Here is a 27,573-nt window from a genome sequence, read left to right on the forward strand (position 1 = left end):
CTCAAATTGGATCAGGGAATGCTCCCATTTTAAAGGCTACTTCAGGCCACACGCTTGCCGGCCTTGGTGGAATGATTTTAAAGTTGAAGCTTGTAGTTTTTTCCTTGTACAGTGGTGGCCTCACAACTTCATCTGTTAACATTTGCTGGTACTAGCATAACACTAGTTCAAGCATTTCTATGATGCAAAAAATGTACAACTTGGGATTGCATGTACAACTCTTGGAATCTATACCTTGTTATTTGCAAAAATACCAATGGAATATTCTGTGGTACGATCCAAAGCCACAGAACAGCTACTAAATAAACACTGTGGTGAGATTGTTTTGTCAACTAGTGTTAGAGTCAACAATGGATTAATCCTGTCCTTAAAGTGCTGTGGAAGACACTGAAAGCTCCAGAATAGCTACGAAAGAGACATTGTGTTCAGACTGTTTTGGCAACTGTTGATTTGGTTTGAGTTCAGCCTCATGGTGAGTATTATATGCTAGTAGTTACAAGATGTGGCTAAGAGGGATTGTCATTGGGTCAGAATCCCTGCATTAGCACATCTATACATTATAAGGACGTGCTGTTGGACTGAAATAAAATCCACAAAAAACTGGACACAACCCAAACTGGCCTGGCCTGGCCTGGCCGACCTAGTGCAGGATGAAACACCATGGGACATTTTCTAAATCTTTTTGGATCAGTACTGCCAGACTCACCACCGACCCACAGGCCGACCTGCCCATCAGGAAAACTCATGCTACTCCAGATGGCCAGTATGTCCCTGTATGTGTGCTGAAAAGGTTTCTTTGAGCAAGACACACCTAACACTTTTTTCATATTCAATTAATCAGCTCATAAATCAAATGCACTTAGTAAATATTTAAAATACAGGGATTTTTAAAAAAATTTTTACCTCGACATATAGGCATCTTTCCAGTCCAAGTGCCATCACTCTTGCAGACTCTGTGTTCAGAGCCCCCAGCTAGGAAGTAGCCTGGCTGACAGCTGTACACCAAGGTGTAGCCAAAACCAGGGAGATCCATCCCCACTACATCCACATGGAGCGGACTCTCAGGTTGCTTACAGGCATGGGCTGGAGAGGGAAGAGGGAAGAGGGAATCAGAGCACTGGAGTTAAGAGTCTGATAGACAGGTAGGATGACGTTAACAACTTGAAAGCATGTATGTTTCTTACGAATGCACTCAGGTTGTGTTCCGCTCCACGTCAAATCAGGCTGGCAGGTTCTAGAGGAGGAGCCCTGAATCAAATGACCTGGCTGGCACTGAAAAGACACCACACTCCCCACCTGAGAGAAAAGCAGACACACACAAAGACAGATAAAGAGAGTTTGAGAGAGAACTGTGTGTTCATGGTGCAAGGCTATGACTTAGTACGGGTCTGATAAATAACAAATGAAAGATTATTCATAATCCTGTAATATCTCTTTTTCTATTCAGAGCATTTTATGAGTGGGCATTTGTGATGGTTGGATGACGTATATACTGTGCAATGAAGTCAACTGTTTCGGTATCTTTCTTGTGAATAGCATTGTTCTTTTTCTTTATTTCCTCCATTGCGTTTCAAGGATAGAATTTTTTTCCCTCCTTGTATTACAATACTAACTTCATCATCACGATCTGTGAAATTTCAGGGACTGAAGGGACAGTAGGCCTCTAGTTACTGCAAAAATGCAGTTAAAAATTAAGATAGCTAATGCCGGTAATTTAAGTATGAAATTCCTTTTTTTTGTGTTTTCCCCGATAGTGCTTCCCAGCTGGGCCACAGGGGAAGGCTACATCCTGGTGGCTGCATGTAGGTGTATTGCTGCGACACAACGCATGCACTGATAGGACAAACATATACACATAATCTGGCTGATTTGGATACTTGAAGCCTTCTATTAGCTTTACATGGGACAAGGACTGAGGATTTTGAGGAGGAATGGATGACAGTGGCCAATTGCTCTTTCAACAGACATTTACATGGCATTTAAATATTGTATTTAGAGAAACATAAAAAATTAACTATGTACCATGTAATTACAATGACCCCTGTTCACATCCAACTGGAGACCTTTGTTACATGTCATCCCTTCTCATAAAAATTCTGAAACATCCTTTAAGGAGCTCCCATAACCCATCATTAGTTCAGTGTTTCTTCCTTCAGTCTTCCTTTCCTTTCTCGCTCTTTGTAATTAGATACACAAGTTACCTTGACAGATCCAATTAAAGGAACCAAAACAACAGCTTCTATATTATAAAGTTAGCTACTTAGATTGGAAAGTAGTAATGGAGTTAGTTTATCAGTGTAGATATCTTACCTTGAAACCATAGGTCCGGTTTAAGGAGCCATAACGAGGAGTTCCTGGATTATCACAGCTGGTTTTGGTGGGTTCTGAAAAGTAAAGCAGTACAAGTAAGCAGCAGGTAATTACACACAAAATCTAAATGAAAGATAAATTAGCACAAGCATTATATGCCCTCTCTCCACTCTCCTTTCCTCCACTGTTGTCATGGTAACAGTAGGCTACCTATCCCGGCATGACAGCAGGGGGCAGTAGTGCTTTATCAGAAAACGAAGCCGGGCCAGCTCTGTCAGTGAGTGTGAGTGTGTCTATGTGTGGCAGGGTCATCAGCATGTAGAGCACATCCTGACGCAGAGCTAGATTCAATACAGCTTCCGAAATGACAGATTCACTCTCCACCTCTCTCTCTCTCTCTCTCTCTCTCTCTCTCTCTCTCTCTCTCTCTCTCTCTCTCTCTCTCTCTTTTTTTCTCACTCTCTCTCTCTCTTCCTGTACCTCTCTAACTGCCTTCTCCTTCTCTCTCTCCCTACTTTCCTCCCCATCTCTCTGTCTTTCTTTCTATCTTTCCAAGTCACTGTATCCACCCTCTTTCCACCCCCCTCCCCTTGTCTGTCTTATTTAAAGAGCAGGCTGCTTCAGGTCAAAACTCATTCTGTTTCAGTCATGTAGTAATACACATCACACACCAACATACCACTGCAATCACACACTAATAAATCAACCTGAAACACACACACACACACACACACACACACACACACACACACACACACACACACACACACACACACACACACACACACACACACACACGGGGAGTGCATTTCCTTCACAGAAAAAAATAAAGCAACACTGAGTCTTTTTGTCTGCATGCTCATGTATGTTTCATAGTCTCAATCTTAAAAAGGGCTCCAAACCAGAAAGATTTCACCTCACCAGCAGCATACTTACCCTGTATCTACACTTATAAATTAAGTCTTAACATCAATAAAGTAATACTTCAGAGGTAACCTCTTATTTTTAGATTGTCTATTTCACAAGGCACATTCCACTTTATATCAGCTGTACAAGTGCTGTATGCTTGCCTTATCTAGTGCTACAAAGGAATAAAAAGTCAAGAGTCTGTTCGCATTACAAAAGCTCTCATTTATTACAGTTCATCACTGTACTTGATGTTTAAGCACCTGCTCTGAATCAGACATGTGAAGTGGTGCTCTAAACATCACATGTGGTGGTGAAATGACCCACTGGGACCATTTGTAATGTGTGCTGAATATCCCTTCTAATTTTCTTGTTAATCCCCGGATTGCAGCAGCTTGTTTGAAGTTGGACGTGGATGCCCGTCTCTGCAAGCCTTTAACTAAATACTGTGAGTTACAGCATGTACTGGCATTGTCTCCCTTATGAGCAAGTGCTTTCTCTTTAATTTCTGAATAGGGCTTCTCACATGAGACTGTTACTTTTTAAGGCCTAAATGTGTAGACAAAACTGATCTAAATCTAACTGTTTTAGTAATTAGACATGAGCCCTTCTCTTAGAGGAAAGGAATTTATTATATAATGGCTTTTTGATTTACATTAACTTGTTCCACCTTTAAAGCATCACAATATATAGCTTTACTTAATCTTCCATGGGTCGTGGTTGTGGACCCTGTGCTGCTGTGGTCCTACTTGATAACCACCTCGGCTATTATTATTGTTATCATTGTTAATATAGTCGTAGCTTTGTGTCTCTGTGTCCCGCCCCCCTCCCTCTTTCTCTTTCAACCCAGCTGGTCAAGGCAGATAGCCCCCCACCTAGAGCCCGGTTCTGCTCAAGGTTTCGTCCCATTAAATGGGAGTTTTTCCTTGCCGTTGTCGACAAGTGCTTGCTCGTGGGGGAATGTTGGATCTAGACCTGCTCTATGTGAAAAGTACCCTGAGATAACTTCTGTTGTGATTTGGCGCTACATAAATAAAATTCACTTGACTTGACTCGACTACAGTATGCAATTTAGCTTCCCAAAAAACATTTGTTCTGGTGAATGCTCTGCTGTACAGGCTAGATTCAAGTTGATCATTCATTCATTCAGTAGCCGCTCACTGTGGCTGCTGGAGAAAATCCACTGTCAGTCTGACTGGAAATATTGTATTACAAGAGCAACGTGATCATCCCAGGCTCTTTTTTCCACCTCTTCTTCATTGTCTCTTTTTGCTGAAGCAGCTTGGATCTCTTACGTGTGAAATTCACTTGGGAATGTATTTAAATGTCTATATTTATTGATAACTGACATCAAATGCATATTCAATCATGCATTCTCTCTAATGGTGAAAAAGTTGCCATTCTGGAAATTATACTTTCAGTCACATCAGAGGAATTCTTTAAGGAAAGTCCCCCTAAGGCTCCCTGTTCATTTACAAGATTGCCTCAGATGAGCCTCCAGCCGCTATTCATTATTATTCCAATAACTCTGTGTAACTTTAACTTTGACAGAACAGTAGTCGCTCTGCACATTAAAACCCATGAGTAAACTGAAATAAGGCTCTAAACTCCATAATGACAGCTTATTAGTTGCTGTGATCATTAGGCAGAGGGATATCAGACACCAGTCCAGGCTCCCTGGTGAGCAACAAACCAGTGATGATAAACAGCAAGATAATATAACTAAAATAATGTGTTTCGTACTGTTGGTGACAAACCCACACAAACTGCCAGTCAGGGAAGTAAACATTTAAAATAAACAAAAGTAACATTAATCAAAATAAACAACTTCTATATCAATGGGACAAATTCACATGTGGGACTATTACATAAAAGCAAGTTTGTATGTTATTTAAAAGAAGATTTTACTAGAATGACCTCCTGAGATGTCATTCTAAGATCTCATTCTAAAGTCTGGGGGCTCCAGTGGACCAACCATCACCGCTTTTAATTTGAACCCAGACTTTGAAGTGGGTAAGACACCCCTGCCTCTGGACACCAGGCTATGCTCCAGCCCATGTGGGGATAAATGATTGATGATGTAGTCAGAAACTATTAAAAAGTAATCAGTAAAATCTTAAATCAATTTTTAGTGGAGGTTAAAAGCCCCGGTACTTTATTTGAACAGGTTGGAGACTAGTGAAGTACTGTAGTACAGGGGAACTTTCTTAACTTATAAATATATGGAGAAACACAGTGCCAAGGTTTTGACTTGACAGTATTTTAAGTTGGTGGTTGAAGACCGAGGGCTGCGTATTGAATATCAATACTTTTTTGGTACTGACGGAGCTGGCATTGAATAGCTGATCAAATTCATGAATTGTTCATTTATTTTTTGATCATATTGTTCCTGATTTAGATCAGAAATTTGAATAAATCTACTGTACTTTATTTAGACAAAGTTCTTTTACAGCTGCCTGCAGTTAGACTTTTTTTAGTTGTTTTGTAGTGTGTATGTATGTTTTGCAGTGTGTATGGAGAAAACATGTTTATATTTCTCAACCTAAGATATAAGTATAATTTGGTTATCGATACAGAAAAGGTATCATACTGGCACTGGTACTGCAAAATGTATGGTGATATCAAGCTTGATAAAGGCACATTTTTACAGCACATGGTCTTGCAGTTGAGGCTGATTGATCATATGAATATGAAAAAAGTAGAGGATCTGATTCCTCTTGGAAAGCACAAGAAGAAGTTCACATATCAGCAAAATACTGTACGTAAGGTTTGAATGTTTTATAGGCCTTTCCAAAAGAAAAAAAGACTGATAGGTTCAAGGGCAGTATTGCCCAATAAAAAATGGCATTTGTATTTATAGTCCACTATAAATGTTATAATGAATATAATTACCGATACAGCGTGGCTGGGTCCCACTCCAGGTACCGTCACTTTCACAAAGTCTGGTTGCTGTGCCGACCAGAATGAGAGGTGGGGCACAACTGAAGGACACTTCTGATTGATAGATGAAACTTCGTCCCTCTCTGAAACCACCAACTGGAGTGCCTGGGTCTCCACAAAACTTGGCTGCATGCGCGCGCACAAACACAAACACACACACACACACACACACACACACACACACACACACACACACACACACACACACACACACACAAACACACACACACACACACACACACACACACACAATCCCATTTCAGTAAGTGGTGCCAACATAGCTGACAAGCCAGCTCAAGGACAAATGTAGATTTGCTTCCAACTGTGATTGTCAATTCTCAAAGAATGGTAACAGGAAATGTGTATGTGTGTGTTTGTGTGTGTGTGTGTGTGTGTGTGTGTGTGTGTGTGTGTGTGTATGTGTGTGTGTGTGTGTGTGTGTGTGTATGTGTGTGTGTGTGTTTCTGTGTACCTGCGGCTAAATGTGTGCGTGCCAGAGTATGTGTTTACATTTGTGCATGTAGATGTGTGTCCTTATACATGTGTGTGTGTGTGTGTGTACTTACGTAAGCACTGTGGTAGCATGCCACTCCAGGTGCCGTTAGCCACACAGGTCAGGACAGCTGGGAATGACAGCTCATATCCAGGTGAGCAACTGTAGCTCACACTGCTGCCCCATTCAAAGTCACTGCCCTGCAGTACCCCGTTACTGATCGCAGGGGAAGCCGGGCAGGTCACCGCTGGGAGAGACAGAGAGGGGTGGGGAGGGTTAGGAAAACAGCTGCAGATGACACTGCTGCATCATACAAAACCTCTGTCATTTAAATGCACTGATAATTGAAAGGGAGACTAGATGAGTGGCTGAGTACTTTGCTAATTTGAAAATGTATTTGCAATGTTTCCTGCCAATTGACCAATATAAATAATTGGTTAGACACTCAGAAACTTCTACTCAACAAAGTTTTCATCAGTGTGATTACAAGTTATTAGCTAGAACATAATGGCTGCAATACTGTTCCATATATGTAACTTATATTGTCTTAATTGTTTTCTTTTTCTTGATTTTCTTCACAGAGACACTGACTGAAATGTTCTGAGTCAGTCTTTATAACCAAGGTTATACTGTGGGTGTCTCAGCAAAGGCTTACAATGTCTTTAGAAATTATTGATGAATACAGCAGTTGTAATGTGCTACCTGTACACTACCAAAGTAAAGTCTTCTCTACTAAGTATTGCTATGCAGGATGCTTTAGCGTTAGTGGTGGTTTCATAGTATACATTACAGCAGAATTAATGTGTATTAGGTATAATAGATATTAATAAATCATAAGAATGTAATTAGCTTTGATGTAGAATACACATGGTTGAGACTGTCCATAATTTACCTTAAAAAGTTTAATTTACCTGTGCATATTGGCATATTCCCACTCCACGTCCCATTTTGAGTGCATGTCCTCACAGGTGATCCATCCTCCTCCATCCTGTATCCTGGTTGGCACTGGAAGGAAACATTCTGACCAATTGTAAAGTCTTCACCATAGCGAAGGCTGTTAGCTGGCACACCTGGATCCCCGCAGTTTATCACTATGGAGATGGGGAAGGCGGTTGGAATGGAAGAAATGAACGATGATTCAAACGATAAGGAATGAAAAAAGGGGGGGAGGACAAAGAAAGGGACAAAAAGGTAAAAGAAGCAAAGAAACAGACACAACCGTAGAGTTATTAAAAGAGAACAGGTGCTGTTACATCAGTTAGTAAGTTTGTTTTTTGCTTTTACATTTCTTTGTCATTTTTATCACTGTTTTTAAAACTTGAAATATATCAGACATTAGATTGGCAAACTACAGGATCATGAATGAATCTCACAGGATTTTGTCTCAGGAACCTGTCCAAACAAAAATTCTGTGACAAAAGAGAGATAAAAGAGATAAAAGTCCACATTAATATATATAATATAATATAATATAATATAATATAATATAATATAATATAATATAATATAATATAATATAATATAATATAATATAATATAATATAATATAATATATATAATATATTATTTATATATAATAACTGCACTGGTGTGCATGTGTAGGGAATCTATGATCAGACGTGTATGATGTCTTCATATTCCTTCATTGGCTTCTCTTCTCATGAATGAAACAACAGTGATATTAAAATGGCTGAGGTTGTTCTGGGACTCTTTTAGGGAGCATTAGGATTCCCCCGATTATACAAAGCACTGTCCTTCATAGTCTAATAGTGGTTTAAATGCCTTCAAACCCACCCCAGATACTGTCATGCCTGTTAATAGATGTAGTGTAATCTACTGTAAAAGCCATTTCCTTTAAGGCATGGATTACTTTAAACTTTTTCTTTCCAATATTTAATTTTGGTTCCTCGGCATTTCTACTTCTTCTCCTTGTCCCTTCCAGATGGATATTTTAAAGGTAATTTCTTTGCACAGTGTATTAAAGTCAGAAATGCCACTGAAAATTGGAAAACATTAAGCTACCACTCCTCATGTGGAACTAAGCAAAGTGAAACTCACCTTAAGACATAATGCAGAAATGTATTTAACAAGGTATTTGCTTAGTATATTAATTTCAATGTTATACGCCATTCATAGCAAGAAGACTGTGAAACATACAGCACTGATTATTCAACGGATATTTCACATGGGAACAGAATGTTATGGTTTATGGTTATTTACGCTTGAGAATTTCAAAAAGCAAATTAGCTAAAGTAAACAACAATTAAGGTTTTTCATGTCACTCTTTAGTCTGTGGCAGGAGCGTGAAGATTTGAGGCTGAATTCATTACTCAGAGCCTATACTGTCGCAGAATAATTTAAAACCAGGCATACAAAATGGTTGCAAAAGGCAACCTCATGAACACACATCAGGAGTTTGGAGAGGTTTATGGATTGCAGACTTGACGACATTGCAAAGCAAGGATTTAACACTCTGATTATGTATACTAAGTAATACCTAAAGCTGACACTCTGCTCTTTAGCCTCTAACTCGCTTCATGAGTTTGAATTTAAAATTAGAAGGATGTAACAAAAGTGTATTGCAGAGATCTAATGTAGCATCAGATATTGTTAAAATTATCTATGAATTGATGTATCAGCCATCCATTAATACACAAAAGATATCTTACTGGTACAGTTGGGCTGTGCTCCTGACCAGGTTCCGTTAGCCTGACACAACCTGGTGGTGGCACCAGTGAGCAGGTAGCCATCCATGCAGGAGTAGATGACAGAGTGAGAAAACGTTGTTCCATCCAAACGATATACTCTGCCATTACTGGGGCTGCCAGGGTTACCACACTGGACAGCTGGGGGAAAAAAGAGAGAATTAGGGAGAGAAAGTCTTGTGCATCTAACTGAGTTTCAGCTCTATGACTAACTGTCCTCATTCAGTTCTTTAAGTAGACTATGCAGCACATGGATGGATCTATAACTGGGTCAGTGTCAAGGTGCTAGTTAGGAGAGGTTGAGATTATGTAAAAAGGCTCTCCCTACGTTTACAGAAGGGCTGCGTGCCGGACCAGGTCCCATTAGGAAAGCACATCCTCTCAGAAGAACCAATAAGGTCATAGCCCTCTGTGCAGCTGAAGTAAACCTTGGAACGGATCCTGAAATCAGTTTGTTCCCTTGAACCATGGGAGGGGATGCCAGGATCGCCACAGGAACCAGCTGTGTCGCCTAAAGGGAGAGAAACGGGGAGAAAAAAACCCAATAAGAATAAAACTCATCAAAACTAGAATACTTGAATCAACCGCAAGCAACAGCTGCACCCTCTATAACATGGGCTATTTCAATGCCTAAATGAAATAAAATGAAATACAATACACATTGAAATTTGTATTACCTTTTTATGTATGCATTTCATGTGTCATAATTAAATAAAAAACATGTTAAAAGCACAGTAATTGAGCCTTTTGTCTTTAATAAGTAAATGGATTGTTTGGCATGGATTTTCCATGCCACATTAAATCAAATCACAACCAAATGGGTAGGTCCAGAAGCCAATCTGGAAGTGCCTTAAACCTGCATTTTCTCTTATGGCCAGCAGGGGGCAACACTATCAGTTGCAAATGAAGTCTGATTGTATGGAAGGCCATGGGAAAATGACAACGTTGATTACGTAATGTAACCATAACATAATGCCAGATTCACAGAGTGTATGTGTAGCTGCTGCTATTTCACAGTGTGTTTTCAGTTCATAAAAGGTAGTTGTAAAATTGTGTTGGTCTTCGATGCTTAGTTGTACTAAAAGACCCTTGACGGAGATGGCTGTTCAGTTAGACCAGTAAGTACATTTGTTGTAATGATTTTAAGCCTGTTTTTCAATAGTGAAAATTAGTATTAACATTAGCATGGCCACAGTTAACCATAGAGTGTAAATGCACCGTGCTAACCAAGCTAGAAGCTATTGAGAGGGTAAGCTCCAACCTCTTGTCCAAATATGGTCATTTCTGGCTCCAAATTAAAGAAGGTTATTTTGCAAACTTGAGGCATCAAAACAGCAAAACCGATGGGTGATATCACGGTGAATATGTCCATGTTTTTTAGAGTCTACGCTCACAACACAGAAAACAAAGTGAAGAGATGTACTGCATTTCAGTGCTGTCCAACAGAGCAGAATAGACCTGCCAATACTAAATACAAAACGTTTATCATTAGTTTTCTTTAGGAGGTGCAGTTGAACTTTTTTTTTTCGAGATGGAGAGGCATGCCAAAATGAAAATCAACTGTCCAATCACAGCTTGGAGGGCGGGGCTTTTCTCTGTTGATGACAGCCTTGATAAACTGCCTTTCAGGAGGGATACTGCTGTACTATTAACTGCATATGCAGTAACACTTGATTAACTGTACTAATAAAATTAAACAATACAATAACTAACTTACATCAATAAGTTACTGACACAGCATTGTAAAGGGAAAGTTGACTATTTGCTTCCATATATGAAGTGAATACGTCCTTAAAAAGATACTACACACTAAAATGTGTTTTTGAGCTCTAACCTAAACTATATGACTGCATTGTGAAGAAACATTTAATGGGTTGAAAATGGCTCAACCTGTCATCTGCTGTTTAAAATCAGCCCTGAAAATGGTGACATGGTGACATGATACTGTCGACCGTTTGGGAGATCTCTACATCATAACATTTATATTAATGGTAGAATGATAATGCCCACCTCCCCAGCACCCGCTCATTTTCAAATATATACTGATCGAAAGAGACAGTTTTAGCTTCAACAGCTAACAGCAGTGCTGGCCTGATGGAGGACATCTTTAAGTCTGCGACTGTCTGCGGGAAGAAGATATCCTGCAGCTCTTCAACTCTCCGGCTGTCTGCTCCTGTGGTTATCAGCTGGTAAAATCTTGTTTTAAAATGCTAAATCGCAGGGTAACTGGATCCCAGTCTAAACTTTCTGTCCTGTCTGTCTGTTGAACCTGTCTGCTGCAGAGCAGAGCTGTGGACAGGTTCGGTGATAGTTACTGTTACACTGCGACTTAACATTTTAAATCAAGATTTTACCAGCTGATAACTGCAGGAACAGACAGCTGGAGAGTTAAAGAGCTACAGAGTGACAAGGATCATATGTTTGCCTTAAGACCGTATATGTGTATATGTGTACTGATGGTTGCGTAGTAGGTGGATGGGGTGTGTGTGTGTGTGTGTGATCCCTGTTTTGCCCTTGTGGAGCCGCCCGGTCAGCAAATTCTGCCTGACAGACAGAGCACGCTCCTGGGAACACATAGACCCACACATTTGCACAGAAACACACACACAATCACCCAAATACACAAGTGTGGAAAAATATGTTGCTGGCCTCTACTTAACCATGCATATGATTAATGTCGGAACCTGAGTAATTTCTGTTAGTTTTGGATAGCAAATAGATCACAGAATGAATAGTTTACATTTTTTCCCTGTAATTTTAAATTTACAGGCATTATCCACAATTAATTCAAAGTTTGCAGCAAAATACATTGTGTGATAAACAAGTATCCTAAGAACTTTCCAAATGTATCTGCAATGTTTTTGTGATTTTCTTCGTACTTTTGACAAATAACTTAATTCAAAAATGTCTCTACACTGAAAAAAAATGTCTCTACACTGAAAATATCTAGAGGCTTGCTGCCAAATTTAGCTTACACATTCCATAGATACAACAAATAATTACAACATCTTTTGCCTCAGGACTTCAGATGGGTTTTAGGTGTAAACAAAAAAGCCTCTGCTGGTGTCATCAGACCACATTGAATCTTCTCAGGACACAGCATCTACACTTCTTGTGGGATGTGCACACACGTAAATGCAAACACACACACACACACACACACACACACACACAAACACATGCTCACACACAAACACACACACAGCTCCAAAGTCACCATGTAGCCTCAGGCGAATCTGGTCCCAACAGGGAAACAACCAATCTACCTGGTGTCACTGGTGCAAGCGTATGTGTGCATCTGTGCAAGTGTGTATGCAAGTCTCTGTGCATTGTAAAAACTAATCTGTTGTTTCCCTCAGGTGTCTTTGGAAAACCCACTAATCAGTGGCACACACATTCATCTGCACTCACACAAAAACATCTATTGGATTGAAAGATTTTGGCTATATGCTGGATTGAATAAATTCATTGGGTAGGCTACTGATGTAAAGCTCTTTTGCCCAGGTTTACACAGGTACTCATAAATCTGAAAAAAAGACTAATCTATAACACTTTCAATCATCTGATTCAAGGACTTACTGTTGGAGGTTGAGCATGGACGAGAAATGATGAGTGTGATGTAGTTTCTTATAATTATTTTCCAAGTGGCAATGCAGTAACCAGAGTTAAAAGGAATTTGTCAAACATTTTTGGAAATATACTTATTCGCTTTCGATACCACTCACCATTTAACATGAAGTTACAGCTGGGAGACAGTTAGCTTATCTTAGCATGACCCCAATGGCTTATGAATTCGTGGCTCAGCTCCCTTCGCATATCTGGCTCCAGAAGGAAGCCCCAATCTCCCTGCTCCGGGCATAGTACAGCAGCTCTGACATTCCCCTACTGTTAGGAGAACAGTGGATTGCTCCCTCCAGGTATGAAGTGGGTTCATGTGCGGGACAGTTATGGTGAAGAGAGAGCTGAGCCTGAAGGCAAGGCTCTGAATTAACCATCTGATCTATGTTCCAGTCCTCACCTATGGTCGCAAGCTTTGCATAGTAACGGAAAGAGTGAGATGGTGGATACAAGCAGTTGAAATGAGCTGGATGGGTTCACCCTTTGAGATAAGCCAAGGATCTTAGACATCTGCTTCGAAAGGAGCCAACTGAGATGGTTCGGGCATCTGATAGGAATGCCTCTGGGGCGCCTCCCTTTTGGAATTTTCTGGGCATGTGCAACTGCTAGGAGACCCCAGGGTAGGCTGAGAACTCGCTGAAGGGAATATATATTACATTTGGCTTGGGAATGCCTCTGCATCTCCCAGGAGGAACTGGAAGACAAATCTTTGAGAGAGATGTTTGGAGTACCTTGCTTACCCTGCTTCTATTGTGATACAACCCTGATAAGTGTCAGGAAAATGGATGGATGGATGGATGGAATGTCCCTTAAAACAAACACAACCATACAGCAAACAGTGGACCTACTTGTTTAAAGTAAGTATATTAATGCATCTTAAAATGTGGGTGGTAGCATAACAAACATTACATCAGAAACATTATTTGCTTATTAACTGAATTGTGGAGCTAGCATTGGTAACTTGTGCTGAGCTCATATCTCTGCAGGGCTCTGGCACAGACCTGCAAGGTAAAAACCATGAATCACTACTTCTTAAAATATTACCCTCCCTCACCCTGTATCTCCCCCAGGCAATTGCTGTAAATAACAATGTATTCTTATTCAAGTTGTCTGGAATGTGTTTTCAGTCAGTTTGTTATATAAGTGGCACCTGGGAGCCTCTCAGTGTGGAGAGCCATAATCAAGCTCCCAGCCAGCCAACTGAGAACCATCTAACTTAGACGGTTTGATGATGGAAGGTAAGGGCACTCTCTGTCTGGAGAGACAACCTACCTTAATAAGTCGTGAGGTATGCATATACAGTGATTCCAGCAGGGAGGAAATATGCTTGTGTAAAGCAGTTTACAGAACAATGACAGTGGTGCATCTACAGCTCAGCAAATTCACTTATAATCCACTCACCCAAAAAAGACAATGAAACTGATGCTAGCAAGAAAATGTAGGGAATGTGTTTACATACATTTAATAATTTAAATATTAATATTTAATATTTAAAGAGCATCTGCCAATCATTCCTTTCACAAATATATTTCCAGTGCTTTTCCTCTTTCCCTTTTTCAGAGAAAAGCCACAAAAACTGCTTAAATTAAGAATTAAATGAGGTTTACAACAAGGTTAAATTCAATTAAGAAGAGTCTCTTGACAGAACAGACATGCACATGGTTAAAGGTCCACGGCTGAGGTGTGTGTGTACATGTAGAGGAAGGTTATGCTCCACAGCTCTTTTAACAGACAGCTACTGATATATTCTCTTTTCATGGACCCACTCTAGCCTCTATCTGTCCATCCATCGCTCCGATTATCTCTCCAATTGAATGCAAGACTGTAAAAAAAGTGTGCCTGCAGGATGTAAAGGCATGAAATGCTCCACAGTCTGTTGATTCTACATATTTTAGATGTCTCCCCTTTTCATCTACAACTCCTATCCATACATCTCTTCTTCTGATAGGATGGAGTTTGAACTTTGTATATTCAATAGAGGTTAAAATGGTTACCAGAGCAGAAGGGCATGGGGGCGCTCCACATCCCATTGAGCTGACAAGTTCTGGATGATTCTCCTTTCAGCTGTCTTCCACCCAGACAGGAGTATCGAACCGTTGAACCAAATGTAAACTTATCTCCACTCAGCACACCGTTAGGGGGAGAGCCAGGATGACCACAGTCCACAACTAGAGATCCAGAGAGGGAGAGAGAGAGAAATGCAGGGAGACGGAGGGAGGATAGACAGCTCGTTTCAGCTCAACACAGTTTTGCAAGAAGAGCTGCAGTGACTGCTGCTAAGAACTAGACACACTATACGCTCAGATTTTTCTACAGTTTTCTACCCCTAAGAGTCATTGCAGTTGAATAAAATTGAATAAAAGTCAAAACACAAAGATATAAGAAGATAAGAACCTGCAGTTATGAGGAGTATATTTTTAAAAATGTACTTCAAAGTGGATTTATAAACTTTTATCGCCACATCTGAGCCATAGCCCAAGTAAGTGTAAGTCCCACTGAATCTAACAAGATATATATCATGCCTGTGTGTTCAGATTTGACTGAGTTATGGCTCTGAGGAGAAGCGGTGTGCTTATTGAGACAAATTGTGTCCATTGGGTGCAGAGGGTGAACAAAAGGAAACAATGTCAGAATATATAATCAGGATCCAATTCCACTGCTGTCTGTCCCATAGTCCCATCAGGTTAAAATATGGCGATAAGGGTCATACTAACCTATACATTCAGGTAAAGGTTTGTCCCATTGTCCAGTAGGCTGACATGCGAGTACAGGTGATCCAAACAGATAGTACCCAGGGTTACAGTCGTAGAAAACCACAGTGCCAAAGGTAAAGTTCCCATGCTCTATTTTACTCTGCCGAATGGAGTTGGCCGGTATGCCTGGATCAGAGCAATTGACCACTATACACAGAGAGACACAGAGATAGACACACACAAATACACAAACAGAGGGATAAAAAAGCATGTGTTATTTGGCATGAACCTGGGAGGGTCATTTCTCTTCCCCCACCTCTCCTTTATTTTCCCAGTAAACTGCACCAGGATTATAGCTCTGCAAAATAATATAGGGCATGATCGGAAGGTTGTGGTGAAGAAGGAAGGACTGATTAGGTTTTGTGTTTAAAAGGGTAAAAATATTGGTAAATGTTACATGATTCCATGGTAGAGACATAGTGTGTATGTCCTGGATCCAGCCTTCGTGCAGAGTAATGGCTTGTTATCATTGTGCTGCACTTTTTTATGTTACATGACTCATTGGCCTGTCATGCTGCACACCAGGCAGGATGCTGATAGTTTCTGTGTAAATGTTCTTATTGCTACAATTTTTGGAGAACAATCAGTGTGTGAGATTTATGTTTGATTGCAAATAAAACTCTTTCACAGGGCAGGAGCCAGGAAATGGTTGAGAGAGATGCAGATGATTAAATCTACCTCAAAACTTTTTGAAAATACATTTCTGTCTGTCATAATGAGTTTTCAGTGTTAAGATGGCAGAGATGTTAAAGTTGTATTAAGTTAGAGGTATAATTGAGGCAAAATGGGGATGAAAGGATTGGGATGAATAAGGATGGTGGTTATAGTAAACAGGTGATGAGAGTAAATAAGAATAAGAGTTGAGGTGGTAAAAAAGGTTAGGGATAAATAAGGTTAGGGGTGAATACACTTAACTTTTCTCCCCACCTTTACACGTTGGGGGCGGGTGGCTCCACTGGCGATTGGCTTGACACTTAGCGTGTGCGGGCCCCTCCATTTCATAACCCCGATTACAGACAAAGCTGACCACATCATTGAGATTGAAGCCATTTCCCACCGTACGACCATATATGGGACTTCCTGGATGGCCACAGCTGATTGCTGTAGGGAACACAGTATGAACACATGTACCTGCATACATATTCTCTATTACATTTAATCATATCTACTTAAAACTGTGCATAACAAATACAATTAGCATATTTTAAAGGATATGGTTAGGCTCATTCTAAATGAACTGTATCTAATGAAAAGACCAAGACCCTTTGTTTGTATTAAAGACATACATTTTTCTAAAAAATAGTTCACAAATGTACAGTTTCATTTCTTTTTTAGAAATGTCTACAGTAAGTCATTTCCTAAAACAGCCAGGTTTGTATTTGTAGTTTTTTTACACAAACAGGATTGAGTAGTGCATATGTTGAGGACTATTTTCAGCTGTGGATTAATACACATTTACAGCTCTATTGAATATTTATGGACATATGTGTGATTAACTCATACTTATATAAGCTATAGTGCTATTGTTTATGGTAACAAAGGAAAAAGTCACCCAGTGCAACTTTATGGTTTACTGATGTGTTTTTACAGTTTTGGACAATAATGAAAATCTATGGCACAGAGACATCTACACATTAGTTGAATTGATTTAACATTGGTTTGGGGCTTATCATATGGCTTATTGACAATAGAAAAAATATAGAATACCAGTCACCATTTTACACTTGAACACTTTAGAGAGTGAATTAATGCATGATAGAAGTCAAAAGCATTAGCTATATCACCTAACTTGAACTAGCTCTACAAAGCAGCAAAGCTTAAGTGTTTTTCTCAGTGCACTGAGTACATTTTTGCCATTTGAGACATGGCTTTAGTCCTGAATGAATATTTCTGTAAGTAAAACCGAGCTGCGCTATTTCTGGAGTCTATGCCACATACTGGTAGGTGAAGCTGACCACTGATGTGATTTAGAAGCAACACTATTTCTTAAAGTTTTAGCTTTTCATAAACTTCTCATCCCTATTCAGTAAGATTTCTTCTTGATATAAAGCCCCACAAAGACAAGAACCTAAACCAGATCTGAAAATTACTGTAAATGCCATGTAGACACTTCTCTGTCTAGAGAACCACAAAAAGCCCAGATGTGGACCACTTATAACTCCTAAAGTAATTCATAAATAATCACAAAAACATTAGCAGACTTCATGAGACCTAGCTGGTATCACAATTTCATCATTTTGGAAACATTAGCACTCTCAATCGTCTGTATTAGTTTTGAGTGTCCTCTGTCTGGCATTGTGTGTTATAATTATTCATCCTGTTAACTTCATTCACTAGGGCTTCTCAAAAGTTTGTCTGTATCTCTTTGTGTCTTCAATGTGCTGACAACAGCGTTTTGATGTTTATGTAAACACAGAGTTTACAGTCACTGCCAACCCTTCTCTCAAACACTCCCCCTTTAAATGTATTGCTTTGTAATGAGGACAGAAGAGAGTGGAGGAGAGGAAAGGACAGTAGAAGAGAGGAGAGGACAGAAGAGAGGAGGAAAGGAGCTTGACCAAAGAAAATGGGAAAAACATAGGCTGGGTGGGTGGAGAAGTGAACAGGGAAAAGGAGAAACCGAAGAAAAGAGAGGAAGAGACAGCACTAGTGGAGGAGAAGACAAAACAAGAGAGAAAAAGAACAGCAGAGGTGAGGGGAGATGATAAAGACAATATGGGAGTGAAAGAGAAGAAGCCAAGGTCTGTTTTTAGTTGATCAGTGCGAATCAGAAGTTTGTTTGCTTTCCAAAGATACAAATTTATCTGACACCGTCAGCATGCCCTGCAGCTACACACACACACACACACGCACACACACACACACACACACACACACACACACACACACACACACACGCACAACATATTCTCATCATAATTTTGTGTTTGTGTCTCTAAACAAGAGCCTCTCATCTCCATAATTACAGTATAATTTGGCTGTAAAATGATTTCCCTCAATAACTCTTGCATGAATAACCTCAATAAAAACCTCAATAAACCTCAATAAAAACAGCATAGCACAGAAACACCCCCAGACACACAGATGGATACACACACTCTCATAATCAGATAGACACAGATGTCTGCACTGCCCAAACACACATACACGCACAAAAACATACACCTGAATTGAAGTTTCTATATTGAACATTTCTTTTTGTTTCAAGGTTCATAATCAAAAACAACCTCACAGAGAAAATAAATCCTTTTTCATGTGCCTTCCACTCAAGAAATGTAGACGTAACACTATGCGCTTCATCTTTTAAGTATTGTTCTTAATTTAGCGTACAAACTGTCTCTCTTGGAAAAAAGTGCCTGTAATAGGCTTGAGATAGCACTCATCATCACCACCTAAACTGTGCCTAGTTGCTGCCTAAAACATTCATGATGCTCACAGCAAGTGAACAATTTTAGAGGATTTTCACAGTAGCCTGGATATGTCAGAGCTTTCTGTTTTATCCTCAAGCCCAGCTATTTATCTCGTCCAGGCCACACTGGCAGTTGGGCCCCCTAGCCCTTTATATAGGACTGCTGGAGTGAATCTGCAGAACCATCACTATTGGGCAAGTACCTCTGAGACAGAGATATTTCTCAAATGGGAACCTCACGCTGGCACTTTTCAAACAAAAGGTTTATTCTAAATTATTTCCTTTCCTTTTTTAATTTGGATTTTTTTGCCCTTGATTAAACTTGACAGGGGTTTATCAGCTCTACCAGACAAACTCCCTCATTGGAGACTTTGCTGTTGTGTTGTTCGGGTTATAGGAAGCGAAGAGAGAGAAAAAAAGGTTTATTTGTTTCACATAAAATATTTGGCTCTGGACATTGTTCAAAATTATATGAGACAAGGGTAGCAATACATTTCTTTGCTGATCATCATTTTTCCTCCCAGTAAGGATATCAAATTATTGTTTCCAGCAAGTGATCACTGTAACACAATATCACACGCTGTAATTCTGCCCTAAAGTATGTAATTTGATGATGAAGTATAAAAGTATTTTTATTTACAGTTCTACACTGTGATCGGGTTGTTTTTGTAATATTCAAATACACAAATAAAAATAACAACAACTTGGATTCTGTTTTTTGTGTTGCTATCCATCCGCTGCAAACACATGACTGAGCACGCACACAGACGCAGAAACACACAGAAACCCCAAAGGATCATTTCCAGTTAGTATTCCCTGAATTCTTATTTCTATTACTGAACCACAGCAAATGTATGACGGCAGGTGGTTTTTAATGATATGTTAGATCAAATCACATCCAAGGCTACACTTCTCATTTTTTTTACTTCCCATGGAGTCAGTCCACCTTGTTCAGCTGTCGAGGACATTTTTGTCGATCGCCATCTGTTTATGTCTATGCTATTTTCAAGGCATTCTACCAACTCTTCATTATCAATAAAACCCACCAAAATAACATTTTGATCTGTTTATCTTAAGGGTTGGTTGAATCAAACATGACTTGTGCCTCACAAATACTGTATCACATAGTACATCTTCATTTGTCAAGCAGGATTTTTCAGTGGTAAGCCTCGAGAGTCATTTGTAAAATATATGATATTGATTTTTCACCTCCACATCCACAGTAACATTCAAAAGAATGTCGAAATTTTATTCCTAAATTGGGTCTACTTGAAAAAGACTTCAGTTTCCTTATTTGGTATCTACCCAACAGCAGACGGTTTCAAGACATGCCAAAATATTTGGTTCTTCAAACAATCTGTATGGTAATGAAGAGCTTCATCTTATGGGCACATTTACAATTCCTGATCACACAACTGCACCAAAGTTTCCTCTTGGATTTCATCACTGAATCACTACAAAGTTGTGAAAGCAGATGATTTATCCCCTACACACTTTCACCGTCAACAGGATAGATGGCAGAAGATTTTGAAATGTGCCCACACACAGTCCATTTCACCATGTTTCAGCATTATAAACTTTCCCCTTTCAGAAAGACGAGCATCCCTAAGGGAGTTTGGGGAAGCTGAGTTTCTGCTTACAACTGCTAACTAGGAACAAATTATATCAGCAGATATAATTTGCAAAGAGATATATTTAAGAGCTAGTTAGTGTGCTTAGCTCAGTGTGTGCATTAATAGCATTTGGATCACACTATTTCTATAAAATATGTATAAAAACTAATGGCATCTGGGTATAAACAATATGTGAGTGTTTGTATTTTGTTGAACAGACAGGCAGCCGTACAGACACAGGTTGTCATGGAGACTGTGATCTCTGTGGTAAAGGTTTAGGTTAGTTGGTTCTTTCAGATGAATCTTTAGTACGTATTCAATGCGTGGTTGTGTGCTTTTCTTACGTATGCAGACGGGTAGCTGTCCAGACCACTGGTTGTCCTGGAGACAGATTCGAACTGATGAGCCTATTAGTCGAAAGCCAGGCAGACACTGATACACGACCGTGTCACGGTAACCGAAGTTCTCCCCTATGACCTGGCCATTTACGATGCTTTCTGGGATCCCGCAGTGACCGGCTGAAAGAGAAGCAAGGACAGATTTAGACTGTAGATAACACTAAAATTGCCTCAGATATGCTGTTGTAATGAAACCATAGTTAATGTAAAAACTTTGCATTAACTTTAGCAGACAGGACAGAACATCAAAAAGTAGTAGGTTTTGGCACTTGTTTTGCTTAAAAAGACATTAATGGGGATCATTAAGACCCTGCATTGAATGTCTACTTGCAATTTTATTCTAAGATTATATTAAATTAGAATTTTTTTGTTATGATTTGTGTCTGTTCTGTTTGCTTGTTTAGTTTATTTTACTTAGAGGGACAGCTAGTTGTCCTTCGGGTATGCAAATATTTCTGTCATAACTAAACTATACCTTAAAGACCTATTGTACCCATGAGAAGAGTTCTCAGACATTTTCAGGGATACAATGACAATGAATTGGAAAGGGAGGCTGCACTTCAACAATGGGATTCTCAGTGGAGTGCTAAACCCAAGATCCAGTGAACATGTTCCAAAAAAATATGAAAAGGTTGCACATCTCAAATGTCAAGCAGGACAAAATACTAACATTTCACTTGATTATTTTGCTCACAACAGAAAAACGCTTACATGTTCTGGCACAGAGCCTTTTTCAGTGCCTTTGAAATATGCAGGTGCAATTCGGTAATATACACAAGGGCAGAGTTAATACACAGCTAGGAGTTGGACACAGTTCTTTAGGAACCACTCATTTTTCTTATCCCATGGTTGTAGATACAGGGACCAGTCACAAGTATATATTTAAATCTACTTTAACCTCCTTTCACATACAAAATGAAGCTTCACAAAACACTGTTTCTGGCCATCATTGATTCACTATTAAGACCATACACTAGATGGCAATAAAGGGACATAGATTACAAACAGTCTTAATTTAAAAAGCATTTTAAGCTGTAGTCATTGTTAAGTCCATTTGGTGTTGTAGTATTGAGTGTGGATATCCAAAGCATTTCTGCAAATACCCACCCATTTTTCTTGCTCAGGGGGAATTAAAAACAACATCATGTGCAAAAATATGACTGAAAATAAGACCACACAGCTGACAATAGCTGGTAACCACAGGTGTGGTAACTGTGTCTGCTGCAACAATACAACTAATAGGAAATTGTTCAGTTGTCCCCACATTGGGTTGAAAATTTTAATTTGGGAATTTTATTTACATGTTATTGTGTCCCAGTGGTCTAGCGCATGTTGAACAATCCAGTTATAGTTCAATCTGATTTAAACCCTATCACATACAATAAGAAGCTTCACAAAACACTGTTTCGTGCCATCACTGATTTACTATTAAAGCGGTACACTAGATGGCAATAAAGGGATGCAGATTACAGTCTTAATTTAAAAAGCATTTTAAGCTGTAGTCATTATTAAGTCCATTTGGTGTCATAGTACCGAGTGTGTGTATATCCAAAACATTTCTCTCTGGGACAGTTTCTTCAGAACATCACGTCCTCGAGTAGGCATCATACATTTCTCTATCTCACAGAATTTTAATGAGGAGGGTGAACTGTGAATTGCTTCAGCATAATGTTTTGCAATTGCATAATCCATCTTGCCTTTTTTACAGATTGCAGTTTTGTGCTCTGATATTTGTTGTTTAAAGGGTCGTTTGGTTTGTCCAACGTACGCTAGACCAGAGGGACATAATAGCAAGTAAATCACACGAGTTGACTTACAGTTTATATGTTTTTTCCCAGTGTGGAGAAGAGTGAACGGACTCAATAAAGACTACAGTTTAGAATGCTTTTTAAATTAGGACTGTTATCTACCTGTAATCTATGTCCCTCTATTGCCATCTAGTGAATGGTCTTAATAGTGAATCAATGATAGTCCGAAACAGTATTTTGCGAAGCTTCACATTATATGTAAAAGGGTTTAAATCAGATTTAACTATAACTATCTGAGATGTGCTACCTTTTTATATTTTTTGATACAAAGACAATATCATCAAAACAAACAGTAACATTTTGCGTGTGTCTGGGAGTTTTAAACGCACCTTAAGATGCAGTTTGTTGCTTTTGTGTGGGGTATTAAAATGTGAAACATCTGCTAAAAAATTTTTGTAAATGTGTAAAAGTAGGGAATTGCAGCTTGGAACAGGGTTCATATTTTATTTGAGAAATGTGACTCACACACACATGATAAAACATCAAAGTGAAAGCATAACAAGCATTCTACCTTCACAAAGTACTGGAGGATTTGTCACAAATTGGATTGCCTCTCATGTACTATGAAGGCTCAGATGGTCAGTTGCCGCCTAACAACATTTTCACAGCTGTGTCAGTGTTCAGTGTTCACTGTTCCTTCAAAAGCATCCAATTTTTAAATGAAGATGTCCTTGTGCTTTTAAAGAATTTGAGTTCAAACAGGATTTTCAAAACCTTTTTAAACCCTGATCAGATGGTAGATAGATACTTTATTAATCCCAAAGGGAAATTAAAATACCAGATCAGATTCATTCCCAGAGAACCGATTGATGCGGAGAGCTGATGCAAGATTATGAAATGGCATTTTACAAAGAGGAGAGGAAAAGTGTATTTTCACTTGTCAGAGAGTTTGTATTGAGTATTGATTTTATTCTTTACAGTAGGTAACACCTGCATTGTGTCCCTGATGTCAACAAATGCTCACAATTCAAAGGCAGCCGAGGAAGTGGAAGAGACAGAGAAGAAAGGAGGGGTTGACTCATATCACCTTTGTCATTTCACATTGTCTTTGAGGTGTTGATTACTGGAGTTAAAGGGCATCACTCAAGTGAGTCACACACTTTACTTTCTTGAATATATTGCACAACTTTGGAAAACAGTTAGAACCTGCCCCACAGTCAACTCCTATAAAGAAAGTTATCACACAGTTTCATCATACTTTATAACTGCTGTTCAATAAACAATAAAGAGACATTAAGAGCAATAAATGAGTAAAATAAAGTAAAATACTTTCAAGTGCGTTGTTTTTTTTAAAAGTAAGCAGTGCAAAGAAATCAATTGAACTTCTCCTAGCAGAGAATTTCATCTATTTATTTTATATCTATTTATTTTTTTATCTCTTTATTGATCTGTTTGAGGCAGATCTTGAGACAAATCTTTTGACTGGGGATCGTTAAAACATGGGTCATTTTTTAATCCTTTTCATCATATCAGCTTTCATCACTATGATGGAAACAGCCAAATAATTGCACAGGCCTGCATGTTAAATAAGCAAAACATTCACAGTCAAGCCAGTTGTGTTTTGAAGGATAATAAAAAAAGTTATTGAATGAAAATGCTGTTTATAGCACCTTTTTAGGCCTCAATTTATTTATTTCTTGACAGAATCATGCTTCCTCACTGCATCACAAATCCCCCTCAGCCTGTGAAGTATTCTGGGAAGCGCTGTTGAGGTAGTGAGGTTTCATAGAAGAAGTGACAGCACCATGTCATAACATCTGTTACCTCTGGCTTGCACGCTGACAGAAGAAAGTAGCTGTTTTTTATATATATATATATGTACATTCAAAATGAACTTAGTGAGTGTACAGCAGAAGTGAACTCGTGATGGTTTTTCTCATGAGGTGGACGGGTCAGAGGAAAGCAGCTGTGCAACCAGACAAGAGGTGTAGGGCACCTACCTACCTTTGATACCTGTCCTCATTAGATTGACTTGACAAATCCCACCTTTGAAACTCCCTCTCTAACAGGGGATGTTTCAGCATGTGGAAGTACAGGTGTGTCAGTGTATGTGTGTGTTAACATGCAGTTTATCTCACAAGCCTTGAATTTCAGTCATCGAGATTACTACACAATTTTAACATCATTTAATATATAAGTTGGAACTGTTTTAACATCCATTTACCTAAGCATCTTGTTTCCATTCCACTCCAAAGCCCAGATGACAGGCACTCCCTGACAGCTGACCCAACCAGCATGAAGCCAGCATCACAGGTAAAGATGGCTGTAGCACCAAATGATGCCTGAGTACCAATCTTCTTCCCATTGGGTGGAGATTGCAGTTCACTGCAGGAGATAACTGAAACACACAGCCAGACACAAGCAATTTAAAAGCAGTTTTGCACCAATTTAGCACCAAGTTAATTTGAGTAGCTGGTAGAGCTCATTGGTTTCAGTGAGGAATGCTACCTCTTTATCACGCAAATGTGATGCCAATATTGTCTTTTTGGCTTGGCTACAATAGCAGGACCATCCCTATAAATATAAGTCTGCCCCTGATGGACTGACTGACGCCTCGGATGAGTGTTGCCACTTCCTATGTCTGTCATTTCAACTTAAAAGCCCTCTAGCATTTCACCCACCATCAAGACATATACTCGGTTTTGACCTAGTCGCATGTTCTTACATTCAGAGAGGCCCGGCTTAAGAAAATACTTGTAAATTTCCAAATGTCATGGAATTCTTTATAGAAACATAGCATTCATTCAAAATGTCAAAAATCCCCAGAAAAAAAATAACAGATGGCAGTTTAAAAATGTCAGAAAGTCTTAAAGTCTGTTGGAGTCAGAATATGAATTGAAAAATGAAAAAAATGTTATCCTCACACTGCAAGTCAGTCATCGTTTCAACAGATTGGTGTAAATAAAGAAAAAAAATACATCTAACTTAAAGTAACATTAAACACACCTGTATACTTAGAAAACAACACATGTTTACTGTACAGGCCAGGCAGTTTCATTTGTGTTTGCACATTGTATAAGCTAACATAACCTAATCTGGCATGTGCTTTTGCTTTAAAATTGGAATCATCTATATACCCTTATTTTTTATTAAATGTATGCTAGCGTCAGCATCAATGCCTACATGTAGAAATTTGTAATAATAGCTCCTAACTCCTGCTGATTTGGTTTTTCAGTTGCAGTGGTCATTACATCATCACACATCTCAGTTACTCACCTTGACAGTGTGGCCTCTCATTTTTCCAGCTCCACATGCCATTGGGCAAGCACTGGATATGAGCAGGGCCTAACCTGTAGTATCCCGGATCACAGGTGAACACAATGCGAGTTCTGTATTCATAGTGGGAGCCGTTAACAATCCTCCAGCGGCCGTGCTCCAAAGAAAATGATCCGATGCTGGGACACACGACCACTAAAGTGACAGAGTGGAGAGAAAGAGAAAATGAAGCATTATAACATTTACTTACATTAGAAAAAAGCCACAATTACCATTGTGTATAATATTTTAAAATAATGTCAGATAATTAATAGCCTGCTTAGAGTCAGACGACGCTAATGTAAAATATCCCACTGGTGCATAATAATAACTGGCAATTTAAATAGCAATGCCTTAGCCAATGCAAATCATATATGCTGCTTAGAAACTAGTATATTACTTGGTGGGAAATCATTATTTGATCATCATTAATTAAACAATATATCATTTAATATTTTGTGATTTTTGTGACTAAAGCAATGAGCCTTTCATTGTTGTCTCTTATTCACATTCATGGTCATTTTTACAGCTGTGGCTTTACTGTTTTGATGTGTCCAAATTAGTAACAAAGTCAGATTTGGTACTCACAGTACATTGTTGATATTCCACTGATATCTATGTGTTACTAACCCGAACATCGTGGTATCTTATTGTGGTTGCTCCAGGTTCCATCAGGCTGACAGATGGCTGACGTCAGTTCTTTACTGGAGAGTCTGTACCCGTCGTTACAAAAATAGGAAACTCTTGTTCCGACAGAGTAGTCAGCTGTTAAAACACCGCCGTTTATCGGAGCCTTGGGCGCCCCGCATGAGACAGCTTGGGGAGGACAGATACACACTGGTTAAGATATAAACTGACACACACAGAAGCCCTAATGCACAATTATGTCTGTCAAGTATATTATGTTATGTATGTCATAAACATAAACAAGAGATGCTTGATTTTTCCAGTTCTTACAAAAATACATCCATCTTGCTGAACATGCTGCTCCGAGGTGTTTTTAAATAGACTAGTTTGTAGAGCACTGCACCGTGTTATTACACAGTGTCGACAATCTGCTGTGCATCCTTCATTTGACTTTCTATCAATACCAGCTGTGCTAAACCTTCCTATGCCTACTTGATGTGTGGCATTAGACAACGGCAAGAAAATATTATTCCAAGTCTTTGTTTATTGTAGTATATTTGTAGTTGTATTCTTAAAAATATATATGTGTGAGAGAGAAAAAGAAAAGCGCTACCTAAAAATAGTAGTAACTTTTTATATACACATGTTTTATTTAATTTACCAAATGGATATCAATTTTATGTGACATTCACATACCTAATCCTCAACAATGGTTGTGGTCATTTACTCACTACTAAG

At 39.1% G+C, this 27,573-nt stretch overlaps 1 protein-coding gene across 1 annotated transcript in view; it reads right to left on the reverse strand.

The window, feature by feature from the left end:
* LOC133996982 (CUB and sushi domain-containing protein 3-like) overlaps positions 1 to 27,573 on the reverse strand; it is a 374,952-nt gene that overhangs the window by 5,908 nt on the left and 341,471 nt on the right. Inside the window, exons 52-66 of the mRNA XM_062436511.1 lie at positions 26,839 to 27,024; positions 26,170 to 26,364; positions 25,118 to 25,291; positions 21,092 to 21,265; positions 16,641 to 16,826; positions 15,687 to 15,872; positions 14,967 to 15,140; positions 9,683 to 9,865; positions 9,319 to 9,495; positions 7,561 to 7,740; positions 6,723 to 6,896; positions 6,109 to 6,282; positions 2,311 to 2,384; positions 1,185 to 1,296; positions 904 to 1,083 (exon numbers count right to left, since the gene is read on the reverse strand). Coding sequence (XP_062292495.1) covers positions 904 to 1,083; positions 1,185 to 1,296; positions 2,311 to 2,384; positions 6,109 to 6,282; positions 6,723 to 6,896; positions 7,561 to 7,740; positions 9,319 to 9,495; positions 9,683 to 9,865; positions 14,967 to 15,140; positions 15,687 to 15,872; positions 16,641 to 16,826; positions 21,092 to 21,265; positions 25,118 to 25,291; positions 26,170 to 26,364; positions 26,839 to 27,024 — 2,529 coding nt within the window. The remainder of the gene's footprint in view (positions 1 to 903; positions 1,084 to 1,184; positions 1,297 to 2,310; positions 2,385 to 6,108; positions 6,283 to 6,722; positions 6,897 to 7,560; positions 7,741 to 9,318; positions 9,496 to 9,682; positions 9,866 to 14,966; positions 15,141 to 15,686; positions 15,873 to 16,640; positions 16,827 to 21,091; positions 21,266 to 25,117; positions 25,292 to 26,169; positions 26,365 to 26,838; positions 27,025 to 27,573) is intronic.

The sequence above is a fragment of the Scomber scombrus genome, chromosome 16 (assembly GCF_963691925.1).
Source record: "Scomber scombrus chromosome 16, fScoSco1.1, whole genome shotgun sequence".
NCBI lineage: Eukaryota > Metazoa > Chordata > Actinopteri > Scombriformes > Scombridae > Scomber > Scomber scombrus.